The following is an 18,347-nucleotide window of genomic DNA, read 5'->3' as shown; positions in this document are numbered from 1 at the left end:
AGATGAGAGCTAGTGCCTAAAGCTTTGCGAAAGCAGGCATATATCTTTGTACAAGATCCGAACTGTAAAGGCACGTGTTATTATGACCCAATGACCCGTCCAAAATTGCGTAACCTGCGACATTCGATTTAGTGACAGTGGAGGCGGTCACAGTCGTCTTGGGTCTGGGAAACATATAACGTTAGTGTGGCGTTACTGTAAAAACACCTCCTCAAGAAGTGAACTCCATCAGCGTTGTTCTGAATACAATAATTGTGGTTAAATGTCTTGATATGTACAACAGCAGAAACAAGAATGAATGAACTTGCTTAAACAGATTTTCTGTTAAAAGATGGCTGCGAACTATATTATGAGCGCTATAACCAACAACCTTACACGTAAAACACTCAGTGTTGTTAAAGACAAATCAGGGCTTTTCCATATTTCAGTATGCAACCTGTCCTGTGCAGTAACTGATTGCCATATCATTACATGTGATTATGATTCCAGCACCACACCACCCCATGCATGCTCACACGCTCTCTGTCTTCCACTCCTACATGGCACCCAGCCACTGCAGTACTCTTTACAGTAACTGTACACTCTACAGTTCTATCTGCTCTGTATAATAGTCTCATCCTAACAGAAATCTCTTTGCTTTGCAGATACCCTTATCCATAGCAGATTATATGTTTTTACCTACTCAGCAATCCAGTATTTACTGAGGCATTTTAGATTTTGTACTTTACTCAGAGGCATCGCTGCAGTGGCCCATGGGACTTGAACCTATAACCTGACGGTGACAGTGTGAGCCCCTCCCCTCTGGGCTGCCAGGTGTTTTCTGCTCTAAACAGGCAGACTGTGCTCACTGTGCTGAGTCTGTATCTCGCTAAGTTACTTTGCAAATGTCTTAAAACATCAAATATGTGTTGTGTTTCTGTGGGTCCATCTCAATAGGTGATGTGGTTTTGTTTTTTTGCTGTGCTGTAATTTGGTTTATTTGAATAATAATTAAAATAGTTAGTGCAATTATTATTAAAGTTAGTGCAATTAATTATTAAAATTAAAATAGTTAGCGCAATGGGCATCAGGACCAGCTGCTGGAGGGGACATTTTTGCCATTGCAAGGCCTTGTGGTGAAGGGAGTGTGGGTCACTATCCTCTAGATGTTTCAGTAACTTTAATGTCCCTTTTAAAATTTTGACTAATAATGGATATTAGTATAATTATATGAGCACATCTACATTACTGTAACTAAAGTTCATGTAAACTCATTGGTATTTCAAACTTTATTTTTCAGATCACGAATCCCCATGACACACCCCCAGATGCTAAATTTCTAACAGCCCAATACACACCTTACACTCTATACTGCGAATCCACACTGCGCAGCCTCTACTGCCAAATCTGCACTGCACACTTTCAACTACCCCCAGGGCCCCTAGCAAGGTGGTCAAGAAGCACCACCAATGACCTACATGCCAGAGTCTGCCAGACACAAAGTGCTGGGGCTGGAAGATTATTGCTACCTTCAAGGTGAGACTTGTTTTCATACCTGCTTTATGAACCTCCAATTTCCTACGCCCTCTAGTGTTTTCTTCTCAACCTCCTCCTTCTTTAACAACAGATTGAACAACAGACAGACAGCCTGCTTTCCTACTTGAGCTATGCTGAACACACTTTGTCTTTTGTTTCACTTTCTTTCAAGCTTCACAGTATTACATCAAAGGACAAATCTAAAAGTGTGAATCAGGTTTTCAGTCTCATACAAAGACTGAAGATATTATTGTTTGTCTGCATGCCCAATAACCCCCGTGTCTGGTGGTATAATTCCATGCATCCCCTCATTTTGATTGGCGAAATCATCCTAGGTGTTGTGTCTCTTGATTGGCTACATAATGTCATGCTTCTACTTTCTTCCCTTCCTTGTTTTCCCAAGTCGTCACTGAGAATGTGACATTTCTCAATTGTCTTCCTGTTTACAGTTTTTTTTCAATTGCTTAAGCACAATTTTGAAAACAGGGCCCGGTTTTTCAAAACACTTCACACAATTAGCACAACACTACACCCAAGTAGCACAACACCTCAGATCATTTGCAAAATGGAACACTTTAGTCAAAACTATACAATTTCTTATAAAAACCCTATTTTCTCGTCATAACAAACACAACCATCATATGGTCTGATTCTGTTTGAATCAGTTAAACACTCCTGTGCTCAAACTAAAACACTTTTAGCATTTACACAGAGAAAGTGTAAAAATAAATTCACCAACACTACATCACACCAATTGTGCAGACTAATGAAAATATTTATTTCTTTTCATATACTCAAGTCAGTCAATACTGAACATTTCAACAAAACATTCATAACAAAACATTTTCCAGTTTTCATACAGTATTACTGAATGTACCATTGTACTGTAAGCTTATAGTAGTACTGTAACATAAATTACGTATCCAGCTCAGTACTGAAAAAAAAGAAAACTAAACATCATCTCTCTGCCTAGCTGGATCTGGCCACAGGGCCTCGTCAACATCACAGGCTATATTTTCATTTGCAAGGCAACATGGGAAGAATCTTTTAGAGTGACGAATCCACCCTTGTATTGATGCTGCATCAATTTGATCACATGCTTCCTCCATAGCTTGAATGAGGGGCGTCTGGACATAGGGCCGGAGATCATAAACCTTCCACCGCCATGCTGAGAAGAACTCGATGAGGTTTAGGAAGGGGGAGTATGGTGGAAGGTACTGAACTGTAAATTGTGGGTGTTGATGAAACCAGTTTTGGACCAGAGCAGAACGATGGAAAGATACATTGTCCCAGACGACAATGTATTGCATTTCGTCCCAATGCTGACTTTTGATATCATACATTAGCTTTCGGGTCGAGACTTTAGCATAAATTAATTACCTACCTGCACAATAAAGTCTATTTTATGATCATTGCTACCAGGTTGATCTTTCCTTAAAAAAGAAAACCCAGACCTCTAATAAGTTTTACTGTGTATGTTGTACCATGTGTAGCGTTCTGGTTAGTTGCTTGTGTGCGTGTCTGAGTTTTTAACCACTCTTTTTTATTATTATTTTTTTTAAATCAAAAGTGCTGTTGAAACATCACTCGGGGTTGTGCACTTAGTGGTATTTTTCAGTGACAAACAATTGCCATAGAACTCAATGTTAAAATCTAATGACATACAGTATGTTGCATATGACATAGGGACTGCAACTTATTATTACAAGTCAAATACTGGAGGGAACCACATACACTATATGGACAAAAGTATTTGGCCACACCTGTTAATTATTGAATTCAGGTGTTTCAATCAGACCCGTTGCCACAGGTGTAGAAAATCAAGCACCTAGCCGTGCAGTCTCCATTTGCAAACATTTGTGATACAAAAGACGCAATAAGACGGTTCGTGAAATTTCATCCCTGCTGGATATTCCACAGTCAACTATAAGTAATATTATTAGAAAGTGGAAGCGTTTAGGAACAACAGCAACTCAGCCACGAAGCAGTAGACCATGTAAAATCACAGAGCGGGGTCAACGACTGCTAAGGCACATGGTGCGTAAAAGTCGCCAACGCTCTGCTGATTCCATAGCTGAAGAGTTCCGAACTTCCACTGGCATTAATGTAAGCACAAAAACAGTACAGCAGGAGCTTCATGGAATGGGTTTCCATGGCCGAGCAGCTGCATGCAAGCCTCACATCACCAAGTCCCATGCCAAGCGGATGGAGTGGTGTAAAGCACACCGTCACTGGACTGTGGAGCAGTGGAAACGTGTTCTGTGGAGTGACGAATCATGCTTCTCTGTCTGGCAGTCAGACGTTATTGTTCATTGTACTCAACCTAACCTAAAAGTTTACTCTCAGTAATTTAAATCGATCTAACTAAATTTAGCCCCTTTTTGTAATTTGAATTTTGTAACACAAGAAAGCTATAATGTGAAACATTTAAGAGAACCCTTTGGGATTACTTGCCACTTAATTGTTCAAATTGCTTTGAACTTTTTTTTTTTTTACACTTTTATTTTTACGAAAAACAGCAAGGGAAACAGAAATACATCAGACAGGCTGACATGACACCAGCAGCCAAATCGACTCAGAGCAGCGGGGGCCCTATTAAGGGGGTACTAAGGGGGTGGAATCAACGACAATACAAACAGGCCACAGTGCCCCCGCTGGTGCTGTTTGCTGCATGAGATAACAACCCCTTGGCAGCGGTGGGGGCTTGTCTCTACTCTGCAGAAGACACAGACTTTTTATTTTTTGCCACAATCAAGACAAACAAACTTTATTCAAAATATTCAACTAAAGAACAAAAATGCATGTTCAGTCAGGCAGATTGTTCAAAAGGTGGGCCTCTTTGTAACTGGAAGAACCGTGGGACCGGGGCAGCCGCACCCTCTGCCCCTCCCTCCCCTCACTCCGCTACAGTGCATAGGCAACACTTGAACACAATAAAGTTCCTGTAAACTGCTGTCATGGTGTTGTCTCATCCTTTTTCAATAGTTTGGACCTATCTACAATGTGGGACTAAATTGGTGCTCTTACCTTGAATAATTAATCTTGGGGAGTCTGGTAAAGCCAATCTCTCCACATCTGCAGGAATAGCTGTTTCCTGAAATAGAAGAATAGCATAACAGAATATTATACAATTGATTAGAGAGACAGATACAACAAGCACATAAACACAGACAGACAGACAGACACATAGATAGATAGATAGATATAGAGATAGGCAGATATAAAGAAAAAGAGAAATTGTAACACTTACATCACCTTGTAGCAGTAGTGCAGCAGGGTTTTCCTTGAAGTGTGCCGTTGAGCAGAGGGCAACACATGGTCCAGGTATGGCAGATCCACTGGCATCAGACATGAACAGCACTTGCTTCACCTCTGCCTTTGTTGGCTTTTGGTGGAAGAACTGGAAGATCATCCTTCCATCCATCCATCCATTCTTTCCAGGATGGGTATGTCTGTAAGCTGCTCGACCTGAACCCACAACCTGAAGGTGACAGGGACAGTCAATGTTTAAACTTGAATTTTTTTGTCCTTGTTTAAATCTAAACCGCTCATTATTATGAGAATTATGAGTTTTCATTACACCCAATGATGGTAGTCTTTACTATCGTGAATTTGGGGGGGGGGGAGAAAACATGCTCTTTTCACTGCTAAACGTGCCTCACCAGGGTTTTTTCCCCCGACGAAACGGCATCGCCAGACTCTGAAGTCCTCGTTTAACCAGCTAGTTTATGATATTTAAACCAGTAAAATCTATTTTTCTCATAAAGCAAAAGCATTTTATGGTTTCTGTTCTTCACTACTGGTCATAATTACTTGATTAGATTAATTTTTTGTAAGTCCTGTGTATTAAACGGAAGGCATTTTAATGTTATGTTCCTGTGCTGTTGTGTGGACATGGTATTGTGGCTTCACTTCACCGTGCAGAATCTGTATTAATTTGAGAATGAACCATGCAGAGTGAGGATGGATTGATGTCTGGTCTGTTTGTGCAACACTGTAGCTGTCCATTTGTAAATTGTAAATTTTGTTGTAAATTCTAAGCATTGCCAGTATATGTTAGTTTTTGGCTTTAACCACTTTATTTTTACTATGCACAGATAATTTAATATGTTGGCCTTAAACTTCTTGCTTTGTATGCATGTGAGTAAAAACTAAAAGGAAGGGTCAGAAGAGTACAGAAGACTGCAGGAGGGGTAAGCAGCTGTGAGATACCTGTATGCCAAGTAAGGCTTGTTATTGGGGCTTAGCTGGACGTTGTCCGAGCGCTGCTCGGAAGATGGACCTTAAGTGTAAGATAAAAGAGTTGGACTGTAAAGGGGAGGGGGGGATGCTGCTGACCAGAGATTCTTCATGGGATATAGCCAAGGCAGAACAGGTCAAATTAGATTAGGTATGTGTGGCCTCTGTACTATTGGAGGGTAGCCGAAGCAGGATTGATATTCTCTAATTATTTTTTATATACTAGATATGTGCGGCCTTGGAGATAATAGTGTACAGCCAGGGCGAGGTAATTATTTTTATAATTAAACAGGTGTGAGCTTGGCAACAATCATGTACAGGAAAGGCCAAATATGGAATGAGAATGATGCCAGAATGAAAGACAATGGTGTACAGAAAATGTGTTACGAAACTGAAGGAGGGGGGAAGAGCATAAAAGAAAGGTGTATTTTGGGGGATTTTGGGGACTGCTTGGGGGATTGCTTGGGGGACTGCTTGGGGGACTGCTTGGGGTTATGACTGATAGCGCTACTGCTCCGCGTGGACCAGCCTGGTTTACTGTATGTGATTGATCACCATATGCAATAAACCTAATTACATCAGACTCTTGAGAATGATATTTTTTCTTTATTGGCCACTGGAATTCATGTTCTGTAATTATTAAAAATGTATGTATAAATTATATATGTTAGCGCCGGTGATCGGGACACAAACGCGGACCACAGGATGTTCCGGTTCCAGGCGCTTTATTGAAAGGGACAGGCAATGCGTAAATCCAGAGACAGGCAGGGTTCGAAACACAGAGAAGCAGTCCGGGGGCAAATCCAAAATCAGGAGTCAGGGAGAACAGGGTCCGGAACCAGGCAGGTGAGTGGCAGCGATCAGATCCAAACGGCAGGCAGAAATCGTGGTCGGGAAACAGGCAGGATCGGCAATGTAGCAATACTCACGAAGAACAAAACGCGGGGACGAGACAGGAGAAACACACTGAAACAAACTAGCAACAAGACAGAGACACGCAGGGAAGATATAGGGCTGGGGTGACGAGGAGATGGGATGCAGGTGAGCAGGCAGGCAAGTGCAGGCAATGAGGAAATCAGGTGGGCGGGGACCAGGCGGGGAGCTGGGCGGGGCTGGAACACAAGGAAAACAAAAGCACAAGGACAGGGAAAAACAAAAACACCGCAGCTTAAGGGGGCGGAGCCCTGACAATATGACTTTGATTTGTTACAGCACAAGTGTGGAGGGAGCCTCCAGTCCGATTGGCCTAGACTGGGAGAGGTTCCCCGCCACAATGACCCAAAGCACAGGGGTCAGTGTTGACTACATCCCAACACGTCAGAGACATGTCCTCACATCTCTTCCTCGTGTCTCTGATGGAAGAGACAATGGGAGGGAAATAAAAAGGAGGCACCTAAAGCAATGAGGCAAATGGAGTGTCCTTGGTCAATTCAACTTGGTCAATTTTGTAAGAAGTTTAGTGGAATCCCTTCCCTCTTCAGGGCAGGGTTGATTGATGCATCTTATGCCAGAGGAGACAAAAAACAAATGAGTCCTTTGCAGTAGTGAGGTCACTAAAAGATGTGAGATTGACCCTTATGACATTTATAAAAATGCTGCCACCCATGAACTGTTTTACAACACAAACACAACATATGTTTGAAGCATAAAAACACACGTGAAGTCTTTTTCTGTTAATTTTAAACAGTATGCATGAAATGAAATTTGGAACCACTCTGAAACCACAAAAAATAGACGATAAAATGAGTACCCATACACAACATATACATATATAGAAGATTGACAATAAATTGACAATAAAATATGCACAATGGAGGCAGTAACAGAGAGTTATAAATGCATGGAACAGCTTGCCAGGATTTGTGGAAGCAGAGAAACAGTTTACCTCACTAACAACAAAAAAGTACACTTTGGGTTCTGAGAGGACATCTTCCTTTCACAATAGGCTACAATATTGTTTGGTCCTTCTCTGTTCTCTGACAGCTCTCTCAGCTTCCTGGAGCATCTCACTGGTATAGTGGCCTCCTCCATTCCTCTCCACCATCCTGTCAATCTTCTCCAGAAGCTCTGTGACCTGAGCATGGTCAGCCATATCTTCATTGTTGAACATGTGATATCCACCATGGCAGCGGCTGATGAGCTCTGGAAGCTCACAGCTGTGCTGTAGAGACTCCTCCATTTGTTTCCTTTTCATCTCATCTCCATGTGTGAACAGCACTATTGAATATTTTAGAGCATTCTCACCAAATGTGTTCTCAATCATTTGCAGCATCTCTCTCTCCTCCTGAGCGGATCTCCGCAACTGGAGGACGAGCAGGAACACATGGGGTCCCGGGGCAGACAGGGAGATACACCTTTTAATCTCACTAACGGTGTCCTGATTTGATATGTCCATGTTATCTAACCCTGGAGTGTCAATGATTGAAACACTTCTCCCATCCACCTCCCCTCTTGCTCCCTGACACTGATGGGTTACTGATGATGAGCTAAGTTTAGATTTAAACTCTTCTCTCCCCAGGATGGTGTTTCCTGTTGCACTCTTCCCCACTCCAGCCTTCCCCAGCAGCACAATCCTCAGCTCAGGAGTCACTCCACCTGCAAAGAAAACACACCAGTTACCTTAGTATATACTACACAGCTTCACTGATGTTACCATTTTCCGTACTAATCAAAACAAATAGCATCTTGTCTCCTCTGTGAGGAGTAGCATTAGGCAGAATTAGTCATCAGTCGTAAATTGTTCCAGTGTCTCAGGATAATATTTTGGCTTGGCATGAATCATTCTGTAATATAATTCTGTAATGGAAAAATCTGACTTGATGTTATTTATAATAAATTAATGCATTTCTTTGCTTACTACATTAATTAATAGCTACTTACATTGCTGGTATTATAAAATCATGATCAGAGACCAGAGAAATCATGACCATTTGGTGGAATAAGAATAAGAAGAATAAGAAGAAGAAGAAGAAGAATAAAACTTTCGGATAACAATAGCTTGCTTCGCATTGCAAGCACACTAATTATGGAGAAGAATATCATTTAAAGTATAATTGAAATAATGTAAAATACTGAAAAGGAAATTTGTAAATGAATTGAGACACAAGGTGAGAAGGATTTAAGTCAAAATACTGGACATTTTCATCAAAAACTGCAGTATGTTTAATCTTAGCTGGTTTAAGAGTACTGGTAAATTAATTTCACAGCAATAGTTACACCCCAGCTCAGGGGATGAACATTGAAAATTAACAGGTTAAGAGAAAATGAAATTAATCATTCCTGTTAGCTGACACTTTTCTACAGTACTGGTTGATGACATAAAGTCAGAAACAGTTAAGAGATCACTGGTAGTTAACCAAGGATATGTTCACATTACTATACAAGAAGCAGACCATATTTGTACATACAAAATGATGGCTTTGAGTGCAGACAATATAATTTCAACTATAAATAAAAAAGACATGAAGGGTGAAGGGTGAAGGGTGACATAATTGCCTACAGGCCGGTGGTAAAACGTCTTTGCTGTTCTTCCTCCTCACTTGGGTTTTCTCTGTGTCCTCCACTCCACCTCCAGCCACTGACAGAATAAAAATATTGCATTTAAAAACCGAGTGAGACAATATCTGATTTATTAAAATAGCCTCTAAGTTTATTGAAGGCAGTAAATAATTCTCGTTGAATCAGTTACATTTGTATGTGAATTGTTGTACTCAACCTCATTTGTAAGTCACTTTGGATAAAAGCGCCAAATGAATAAATGTAAATGTAAATATAAAAGTGAATTAACACAAAACTTTGCACAGGTATGGCAGGTATCCCCTCTGCACTGGCTGGTTACACGTTGACAGGGCACTTGACCACTAAAGGAATCCCCTGCAACTTCAAGAACCCAACAAGAATACAGACTGACTACATCAGAAAAGTCAGATATATTAACCTACCTTTTAACTTTTTAACAATTTAAGCTGCATAAAATGAAATTACAGGTATTGAAATTCATATTCAACATTTGGAAACTGAATTTGATCAGTTTCAGATTCAATTCAGACATACAATAATTCAAATTGGGACATACGATTTCAATTTGTTTTGGCACTGATATCACTCCATGGTATTTGAAAAAAAAAAACAACTCATAGCCACCTTTGGACATTGCAAAAGCAAACAAAAACCAATCAGACACAGGAATAATGAATATTTAGCATATTAGAGTGCAGTGATATAGAACAAAGAAAATAACCTCAACTGAAAAAGAAAAATATTATAATTTCAATCTATTTCAAATTTTAAGAAGCGCAAACTGGAAAGAGTTGTGACGGGATACTCATCATCACCCTTGATCATATGACAGTTGATTTGAATAAGGCTCAGCTGTGTGATTGAAATCCTATTAAGATTTTGCTTTTAAACAAAACACACATATATCTTCTGTATTTATAGAAATTAACCGCTAAAATGTTAATCTATCAGATATCATAAACAAGCTGGTTAAACGAGGACTTCAGAGTCTGGCAAAGCACACTAGGAGAGTATAATATCGATGGAAAGATGCTTTCACGTCAGTCCATGTAGGATAGCAGCACCTGGTCCCTAACTGTGCAGTAAGAAGCCTATCAGAGGACTCAGGTGCTTCGTCCTTTACCGAGTATTTCCTTTTAAGCCACTACAAATGACTTATTAAATGCAGCATCTGCATACATTTCATACTAGAACAGTGGCAATCGGTTAAAAAAAACCCTGGTGAGGCAGTGTGGTGGATATCCCCCTGGTCTGGGCCAAATGGACCGAGGGTCTTCCTCCACATTTTGATGCCTTCAAATAATAAGTCCTCACAGCGTCTGATGTAATCATGGTTGTTTGGTTTATTGCATATGGTGATCAATCACATACAGTAAACCGGGTTGGTCCACGGAGCAAACACTCCCCAATCACTCTGCCTTCCCCTCAGCCTACATCCATCCTTTATGCCTTTTCTCACTCCTCCTATCCCAGACCACAATTTACAACTCCTCCCAGGCTGCTCCTTCAAGATCATCCCATTTTCCAGTTAATACACCATTATTTCATTTTTAAGCTGTTACATTTACCCCGCCTGGAAAATCCCATAAACTCCATAGTCATTAATTGTATATTATTTTTAAACATAACACTTCTGAAATTTCCCAGTATTTCCACTCCACACCTATATGATTTTTTAAACATAATTAAATAATACACAGCATATATGCCTGGAATATTACCATTATTTCCAGGCCCACATTTAAATAATAAAAAAGGTTAAGTAACTCAGTTAGCCAGACTGCGGTGCTGCAGACTGTAAGAAGGCACACAGATATCTATGTGCCATAAGCTACAAGGTTAGGCCTTAAAGCAAAGGCTTAATGTAAGAACTAGGCCCCGTCTGGACACGGCCCAGAAGATGGGCCGCGAGAACAAGACAAAGAAGAATTAAACCCCGCAAAGAGGGGCCGTTGGCTCAGCACTACTATGATGGGCAACTATGACAAACTGCAGTAAATCCACATACAGTTCGCAAGAATTTGCCAGTAGATGTCAGCTAGGCCAAAGCAGGCAATCAGCTCTTATTCTCTAGCTGGGGGGGTAAATCCTCATAATTTACATATGGGGCATACACTTTATCAAAAATTTTCCACCACAGCAGCTTCCTTGTTCTACGGTGAAAAGAGCACGTTTGCTGCCCCCTAATTCTGTAAAGACCACCGTCAATGGGTGTAAAGAAAACTCATACATCTCATAATAATGAGTGGTGGAGACTTTAAAAATATTGGGGGGGGGGGGGGGGGGGGGGGGGAACAAATTTATATGTCTGCGCAGTTGTTGCGTTGTCTGCTAAACACAGGGGAACCGCGCTCAAGTGAAAACGAAAGTGACAGTGAGCTAACGGTGTCGACTGCGATTGGGGAGTGGAGGGGGGGGGGGTTTGAGGACAACCTGACAAACACTCAAATAAGAGCCAGTGCCTAAAACTTTGCGAAAGCAGGCAGACATTTTTTGTGGAAGACCCGAGCTGTAAAGGTACGTGTTGTGACCCAGGAACCTGCAAAAAATCGCGTGAGCTGCAGACAGGATCCTCATGGTCATGGGCCCTCGATTATATGACAGTTGGTTTTAATTAAGCTAGGCCATGTGATTGAAACCCTACTAAGATTTTGCATTTAAACAAGACTGGTTTACATTATTGTCATTTTGCGAACGCTCTTACCCAAAGCGACATCAATTACAGTTCTTTACAATGTTATCCATTTATACATCTGGATATTTACTGGGGTAATTGTGGTTTAAGTACCTTGCCCAAGGGTACAGCATCAGTGTCCCAGTGGGGAAGCGAATCAGCAAGCTTTCGGTTACGAGTGCTGCTCCGTAACCACTATGCTACACTGCCGCCCCACGTTTATCTTCTACATTTATATACATTTACCAATAAAGAGTTAATCCATCAGATATCACAAACAAGCTGGTTAAACGAGGACTTCAGAGTCTGGCAATGCACATTAGGAGAGCATAATATCGAGGGAACGATGCTTTTACGTCAGTCCATGAAGGATAACAACTCCTGTTCCCTAACTGTGAGGTAAGTAGCCAATCAGACGAGTCAAGTACTTCGTTCTTTCATTAATCATTAAAAAAATGACTTACCAAATTCAGCATCGGTGTCCATTTCGAATTAGAGGGGTAGCAAACAGTTATATATACATAAAAATCGATGAGGCGACTTCCTTGTTAACACGTTTAGCGGTGAAGAGAGCACGTTTCCTGCCCCCGAATTCACGAGCCAGATAGTAAACACCACCGACAATGGATGTAAAGAAAACTCGTAATTCACATAATAATGAGTGGTGGAAATTTTTAAAAATGAAAGAATTTAAACGTATGTATCGACTGCGCAGTTGTTTTATTCTGTGACGAACAATGCAGAACTGTTCAAGTGAAAATGAAAGTGTGGGGATGGTGTCGAGTGCGATGGGGGAGGGGTTAGGACAACCTGACAAACACTCAGATGAGAGCTAGTGCCTAAAGCTTTGCGAAAGCAGGCATATATCTTTGTACAAGATCCGAACTGTAAAGGCACGTGTTATTATGACCCAATGACCCGTCCAAAATCGCGTGACCTGCGACATTCGATTTAGTGACAGTGGAGGCGGTCACAGTCGTCTTGGGTCTGGGAAACATATAACGCTCATGTGGCGTTACTGTAAAAACACCTCCTCAAGAAGTGAACTCCATCAGCGTTGTTTTGAATACAATAATTGTGGTTAAATGTCTTGATATGTACAACAGCAGAAACAAGAATGAATTAACTTGCTTAAACAGATTTTCTGTTGAAAGATGGCTGCGAACTATATTATGAGCGCTATAGCCAACAACTTCACTGGTAAAACACCCAGTGTTATTAAAGACAAATCAGGGCTTTTTCATGTGTCAGTATGCAACCTGTCCTGCGCAGCAACTGATTGCCATATCATTACATGTGATTATGATTCCAGCACCACACCACCCCATGCATGCTCACACGCTCTCTGTCTTCCACTCCTACATGGCACCCAGCCACTGCAGTACTCTTTACAGTAACTGTACACTCTACAGTTCTATCTGCTCTGTATAATAGTCTCATCCTAACAGAAATCTCTTTGCTTTGCAGATACCCTTATCCATAGCAGATTATATGTTTTTACCTACTCAGCAATCCAGTATTTACTGAGGCATTTTAGATTTTGTACTTTACTCAGAGGCATCGCTGCAGCGGCCCATGGGACTTGAACCTATAACCTGAAGGTGAAAATGTGAGTCCATTGCCTCTGGGCTGCCAGGTGTTGGCTGATCTAAGCAGGCAGACTGTGCTCACTGTGCTGAGTCTGTATCTCGCTAAGTTACTTTGCAAATGTCTTAAAACATCAAATATGTGTTGTGTTTCTGTGGGTCCATCTCAATAGGTGATGTGGTTTTGTTTTTTTTTTGCTGTGCTGTAATTTGGTTTATTTGAATAATTATTTTCATAGAGCTGCTCCAGAGGCTGTATGTGATTAGTGGGGGTTAGTGCAGTGGGCCTCAGGACCAGCTGCTGGAGGGGACATTTTTGCCATTGCAAGGCCTTGTGGTGATGGGAGTGTGGGTCACTCTCCTCTAGATGTTTCAATAACTTTAATGTCCCTTTTTAAATTTTGACTAATAATGGATAGTAGTATAATTATATGAGCACATCTACATTACTGTAACTAAAGTTCATGTAAACTCATTGGTATTTCAAACTTTATTTTTCAGATCACGAAATCCCCATGACACACCCCCAGCTGCTAAATTTCTAACAGCCCAATACACACCTTATACTCTATACTGCGAATCCACACTGCGCAGCCTCTACTGCCAAATCTGCACTGTGCACTGTATCCCCAGGCCCCCTAGCAAGGTGGTCAAGATGCACCACCAATGACCTACATGCCAGAGTCTGCCAGACACAAAGTGCTGGGGCTGGAAGATTATTGCTACCCTCAAGCTGAGACTTGTTTTCATACCTGCTTTATGAACCTCCAATTTCCTACGCCCTCTGGTGTTTTCATTTCTCTTCTCAACCTCCTCCTTCTTTAACAACAGATTGAACAACAGACAGACAGTCTGCTTTCCTACTTGAGCTATGCTGAACACACTTTGTCTTTTGTTTCACTTTCTTTCAAGCTTCACAGTATTACATCAAAGGACAAATCTAAAAGTGTGAATCAGGTTTTCAGTCTCATACAAAGACTGAAGATATTATTGTTTGTCTGCATGCCCAATAACCCCCGTGTCTGGTGGTATAATCCCATGTATCCTCTCCTTTTGATTGGCTAAATCATCCTAGGTGTTGTGTCTCTTGATTGGCTACATAATGTCATGCTTCCACTTTCTTCCCTTCCTTGTTTTCCCAAGTCGTCACTGAGAATGTAACATTTCTCAATTGTCTTCCTGTTTACAGTTTTTTTTTCAATTGCTTAAGCACAATTTTGAAAACAGGGCCCGGTTTTTCAAAACACTTCACACAATTAGCACAACACTACACCCAAGTAGCACAACACCTCAGATCATTTGCAAAATGGAACACTTTAGTCAAAACTATACAATTTCTTATAAAAACCCTATTTTCTCGTCATAACAAACACAACCATCATATGGTCTGATTCTGTTTGAATCAGTTAAACACTCCTGTGCTCAAACTAAAACACTTTTAGCATTTACACAGAGAAAGTGTAAAAATAAATTCACCAACACTACATCACACCAATTATGCAGACTAATGAAAATATTTATTTCTTTTCATATACTCAAGTCAGTCAATACTGAACATTTCAACAAAACATTCATAACAAAACATTTTCCAGTTTTCATACAGTATTACTGAATGTACCATTGTACTGTAAGCTTATAGTAGTACTGTAACATAAATTACGTATCCAGCTCAGTACTGAAAAAAAAGAAAACTAAACATCATCTCTCTGCCTAGCTGGATCTGGCCACAGGGCCTCGTCAACATCACAGGCTATATTTTCATTTGCAAGGCAACATGGGAAGAATCTTTTAGAGTGACGAATCCACCCTTGTATTGATGCTGCATCAATTTGATCACATGCTTCCTCCATAGCTTGAATGAGGGGCGTCTGGACATAGGGCCGGAGATCATAAACCTTCCACCGCCATGCTGAGAAGAACTCGATGAGGTTTAGGAAGGGGGAGTATGGTGGAAGGTACTGAACTGTAAATTGTGGGTGTTGATGAAACCAGTTTTGGACCAGAGCAGAACGATGGAAAGATACATTGTCCCAGACGACAATGTATTGCATTTCGTCCCGATGCTGACTTTTGATATCATACATTAGCTTTCGGGTCGAGACTTTAGCATAAATTAATTAACTACCTGCACAATAAAATCTATTTTATGATCATTGCTACCAGGTTGATCTTTCCTTAAAAAAGAAAACCCAGACCGCTAATAAGTTTTACTGTGTATGTTGTACCATGTGTAGCGTTCTGGTTAGTTGCTTGTGTGCGTGTCTGAGTTTTTAACCACTCTTTTTTATTATTATTTTTTTTTAAATCAAAAGTGCTGTTGAAACATCACTCGGGGTTGTGCACTTAGTGGTATTTTTCAGTGACAAACGATTGCCATAGAACTCAATGTTAAAATCTAATGACATACAGTATGTTGCATATGACATAGGGACTTATTATTACAAGTCAAATACTGGAGGGAACCACATACACTATATGGACAAAAGTATTTGGCCACACCTGTTAATTATTGAATTCAGGTGTTTCAATCAGACCCGTTGCCACAGGTGTATAAAATCAAGCACCTAGCCGTGCAGTCTCCATTTGCAAACATTTGTGATACAAAAGACGCAATAAGACGGTTCGTGAAATTTCATCCCTGCTGGATATTCCACAGTCAACTGTAAGTGATATTATTAGAAAGTGGAAGCGTTTAGGAACAACAGCAACTCAGCCACGAAGCGGAAGACCATGTAAAATCACAGAGCGGGGTCAACGACTGCTAAGGCGCATGGTGCGTAAAAGTCGCCAACGCTCTGCTGATTCCATGGCTGAAGAGTTCCGAACTTCCACTGGCATTAATGTAAGCACAAAAACAGTACGGCAGGAGCTTCATGGAATGGGTTTCCATGGCCGAGCAGCTGCATGCAAGCCTCACATCACCAAGTCCCATGCCAAGCGGATGGAGTGGTGTAAAGCACACCGACACTGGACTGTGGAGCAGTGGAAACGTGTTCTGTGGAGTGACGAATCATGCTTCTCTGTCTGGCAGTCAGACGTTATTGTTCATTGTACTCAACCTAACCTAAAAGTTTATTCTCAGTAATTTAAATCGATCTAACTAAATTTAGCCCCTTTTTTGTAAGTTGAATTTTGTAACACAAGAAAGCTATAATGTGAAACATTTAAGAGAAACCTTTGGGAACCTTACTTGCCACTTAATTGTTCAAATTGCTTCGACTCAGAGCAGCGGGGGCCCTATTAAGGGGGTACTAAGGGGGTGGAATCAACGACAATACAAACAGGCCACAGTGCCCCCGCTGGTGCTGTTTGCTGCATGAGATAACAACCCCTTGGCAGCGGTGGGGGCTTGTCTCTACTCTGCAGAAGACACAGACTTTTTATTTTTTGCCACAATCAAGACAAACAAACTTTATTCAAAATATTCAACTAAAGAATAAAAATGCATGTTCAGTCAGGCAGATTGTTCAAAAGGTGGGCCCCTTTGTAACTGGAAGAACCGTGGGACCGGGGCAGCCACACCCCCTCCATCCCCCCACCCCCCCCCCCCCCCCCCCCCCCCCCCCCCCCCCTCGCAACACATGGTCCAGGTATGGCAGATCCACTGGCATCAGACATGAACAGCACTTGCTTCACCTCTGCCTTTGTTGGCTTTTGGTGGAAGAACTGGAAGATCATCCTTCCATCCATCCATCCATTCTTTCCAGGATGGGTATGTCTGTAAGCTGCTCGACCTGAACCCACAACCTGAAGGTGACAGGGACAGTCAATGTTTAAACTTGAATTTTTTTGTCCTTGTTTAAATCTAAACCGCTCAGTATTATGAGAATTATGAGTTTTCGTTACACCCAATGATGGTGGTCTTTACTATCGTGAATTTGGGGGGGGGGGGGGGGGGGGACAGAAAACATGCTCTTTTCACTGCTAAACGTGCCTCACCAGGGTTTTTTTCCCCCCACAAAACGGCATCGCCAGACTCTGAAGTCCTCGTTTAACCAGCTAGTTTATGATATTTAAACCAGTAAAATCTATTTTTCTCATAAAGCAAAAGCATTTTATGGTTTCTGTTCTTCACTACTGGTCATAATTACTTGATTAGATTAATTTTTGGTAAGTCTTGTGTATTAAACGGAAGGCATTTTAATGTTATGTTCCTGTGCTGTTGTGTGGACATGGTATTGTGGCTTCACTTCACCATGCAGAATCTGTATTAATTTGAGAATGAACCATGCAGAGTGAGGATGGATTGATGTCTGGTCTGTTTGTGCAACACTGCAGCTGTCCATTTGGTTGAAAACTTTAAATAACTTGTTAGTACAGTGAGGGTGAATACATGAGTCCTTTCAATGACTTTAAATACATTTATGGCCACTACGTCCTGTAAGACAAACACAACACTGCCCGTGAAAAAGGTCACCTGAGGAAACACATTTTTGTTAGCCTCGATCGTTCCTCTTTGCTTCCTCGCCAGAATTTGAGACGTAGCCTATTTTGCGGCAGCTGTTGGGTAACTTTAACAGGTCACAGAAGGTACCTTAACTGCTTAGTTCGGGCTCGAATTTTTTTTCAGACTTCGTGTAAAGTGCTCATTCTTACTGCTCGATGTTGTCCGTCGTTGTCCCTCTTTTTCTCCTCTGCATTGCCGCACCGACTTCCCGGTGATGTGCGCCAACTTTCATTTTCAGGAAAATTGTATCACGTCTTAGCATGCCACGGGACAATAGGCGGAAATCAACGCAGGAACTGAGCATTCAAACGAGACTTTTTCAGTCTTTGCAGTAGATCATAATGTGAAATGCGGACTTAATGTTAAA

General features: G+C 41.2%; 1 protein-coding gene across 1 annotated transcript; it reads right to left on the bottom strand.

The window, feature by feature from the left end:
- Positions 1-7,690: 7,690 nt before the first annotated feature.
- On the bottom strand, positions 7,691-12,433 carry LOC118786579 (GTPase IMAP family member 9-like). Its single transcript, XM_036541731.1, has 2 exons — positions 12,412-12,433; positions 7,691-8,349 (listed from the first exon to the last, which is right to left on the bottom strand). The coding sequence occupies exons 1-2, from the start codon at positions 12,431-12,433 to the stop codon at positions 7,691-7,693; spliced, it is 681 nt and encodes a 226-aa protein (XP_036397624.1).
- Between the last annotated feature and the right edge of the window lie 5,914 nt (positions 12,434-18,347).

This window comes from Megalops cyprinoides, chromosome 1, assembly GCF_013368585.1.
Source record: "Megalops cyprinoides isolate fMegCyp1 chromosome 1, fMegCyp1.pri, whole genome shotgun sequence".
Classification (NCBI taxonomy): domain Eukaryota; kingdom Metazoa; phylum Chordata; class Actinopteri; order Elopiformes; family Megalopidae; genus Megalops; species Megalops cyprinoides.
The sequence above is the reverse complement of the archived record's forward strand: the minus strand, read 5'-3'. Positions and strand labels throughout refer to the sequence as shown.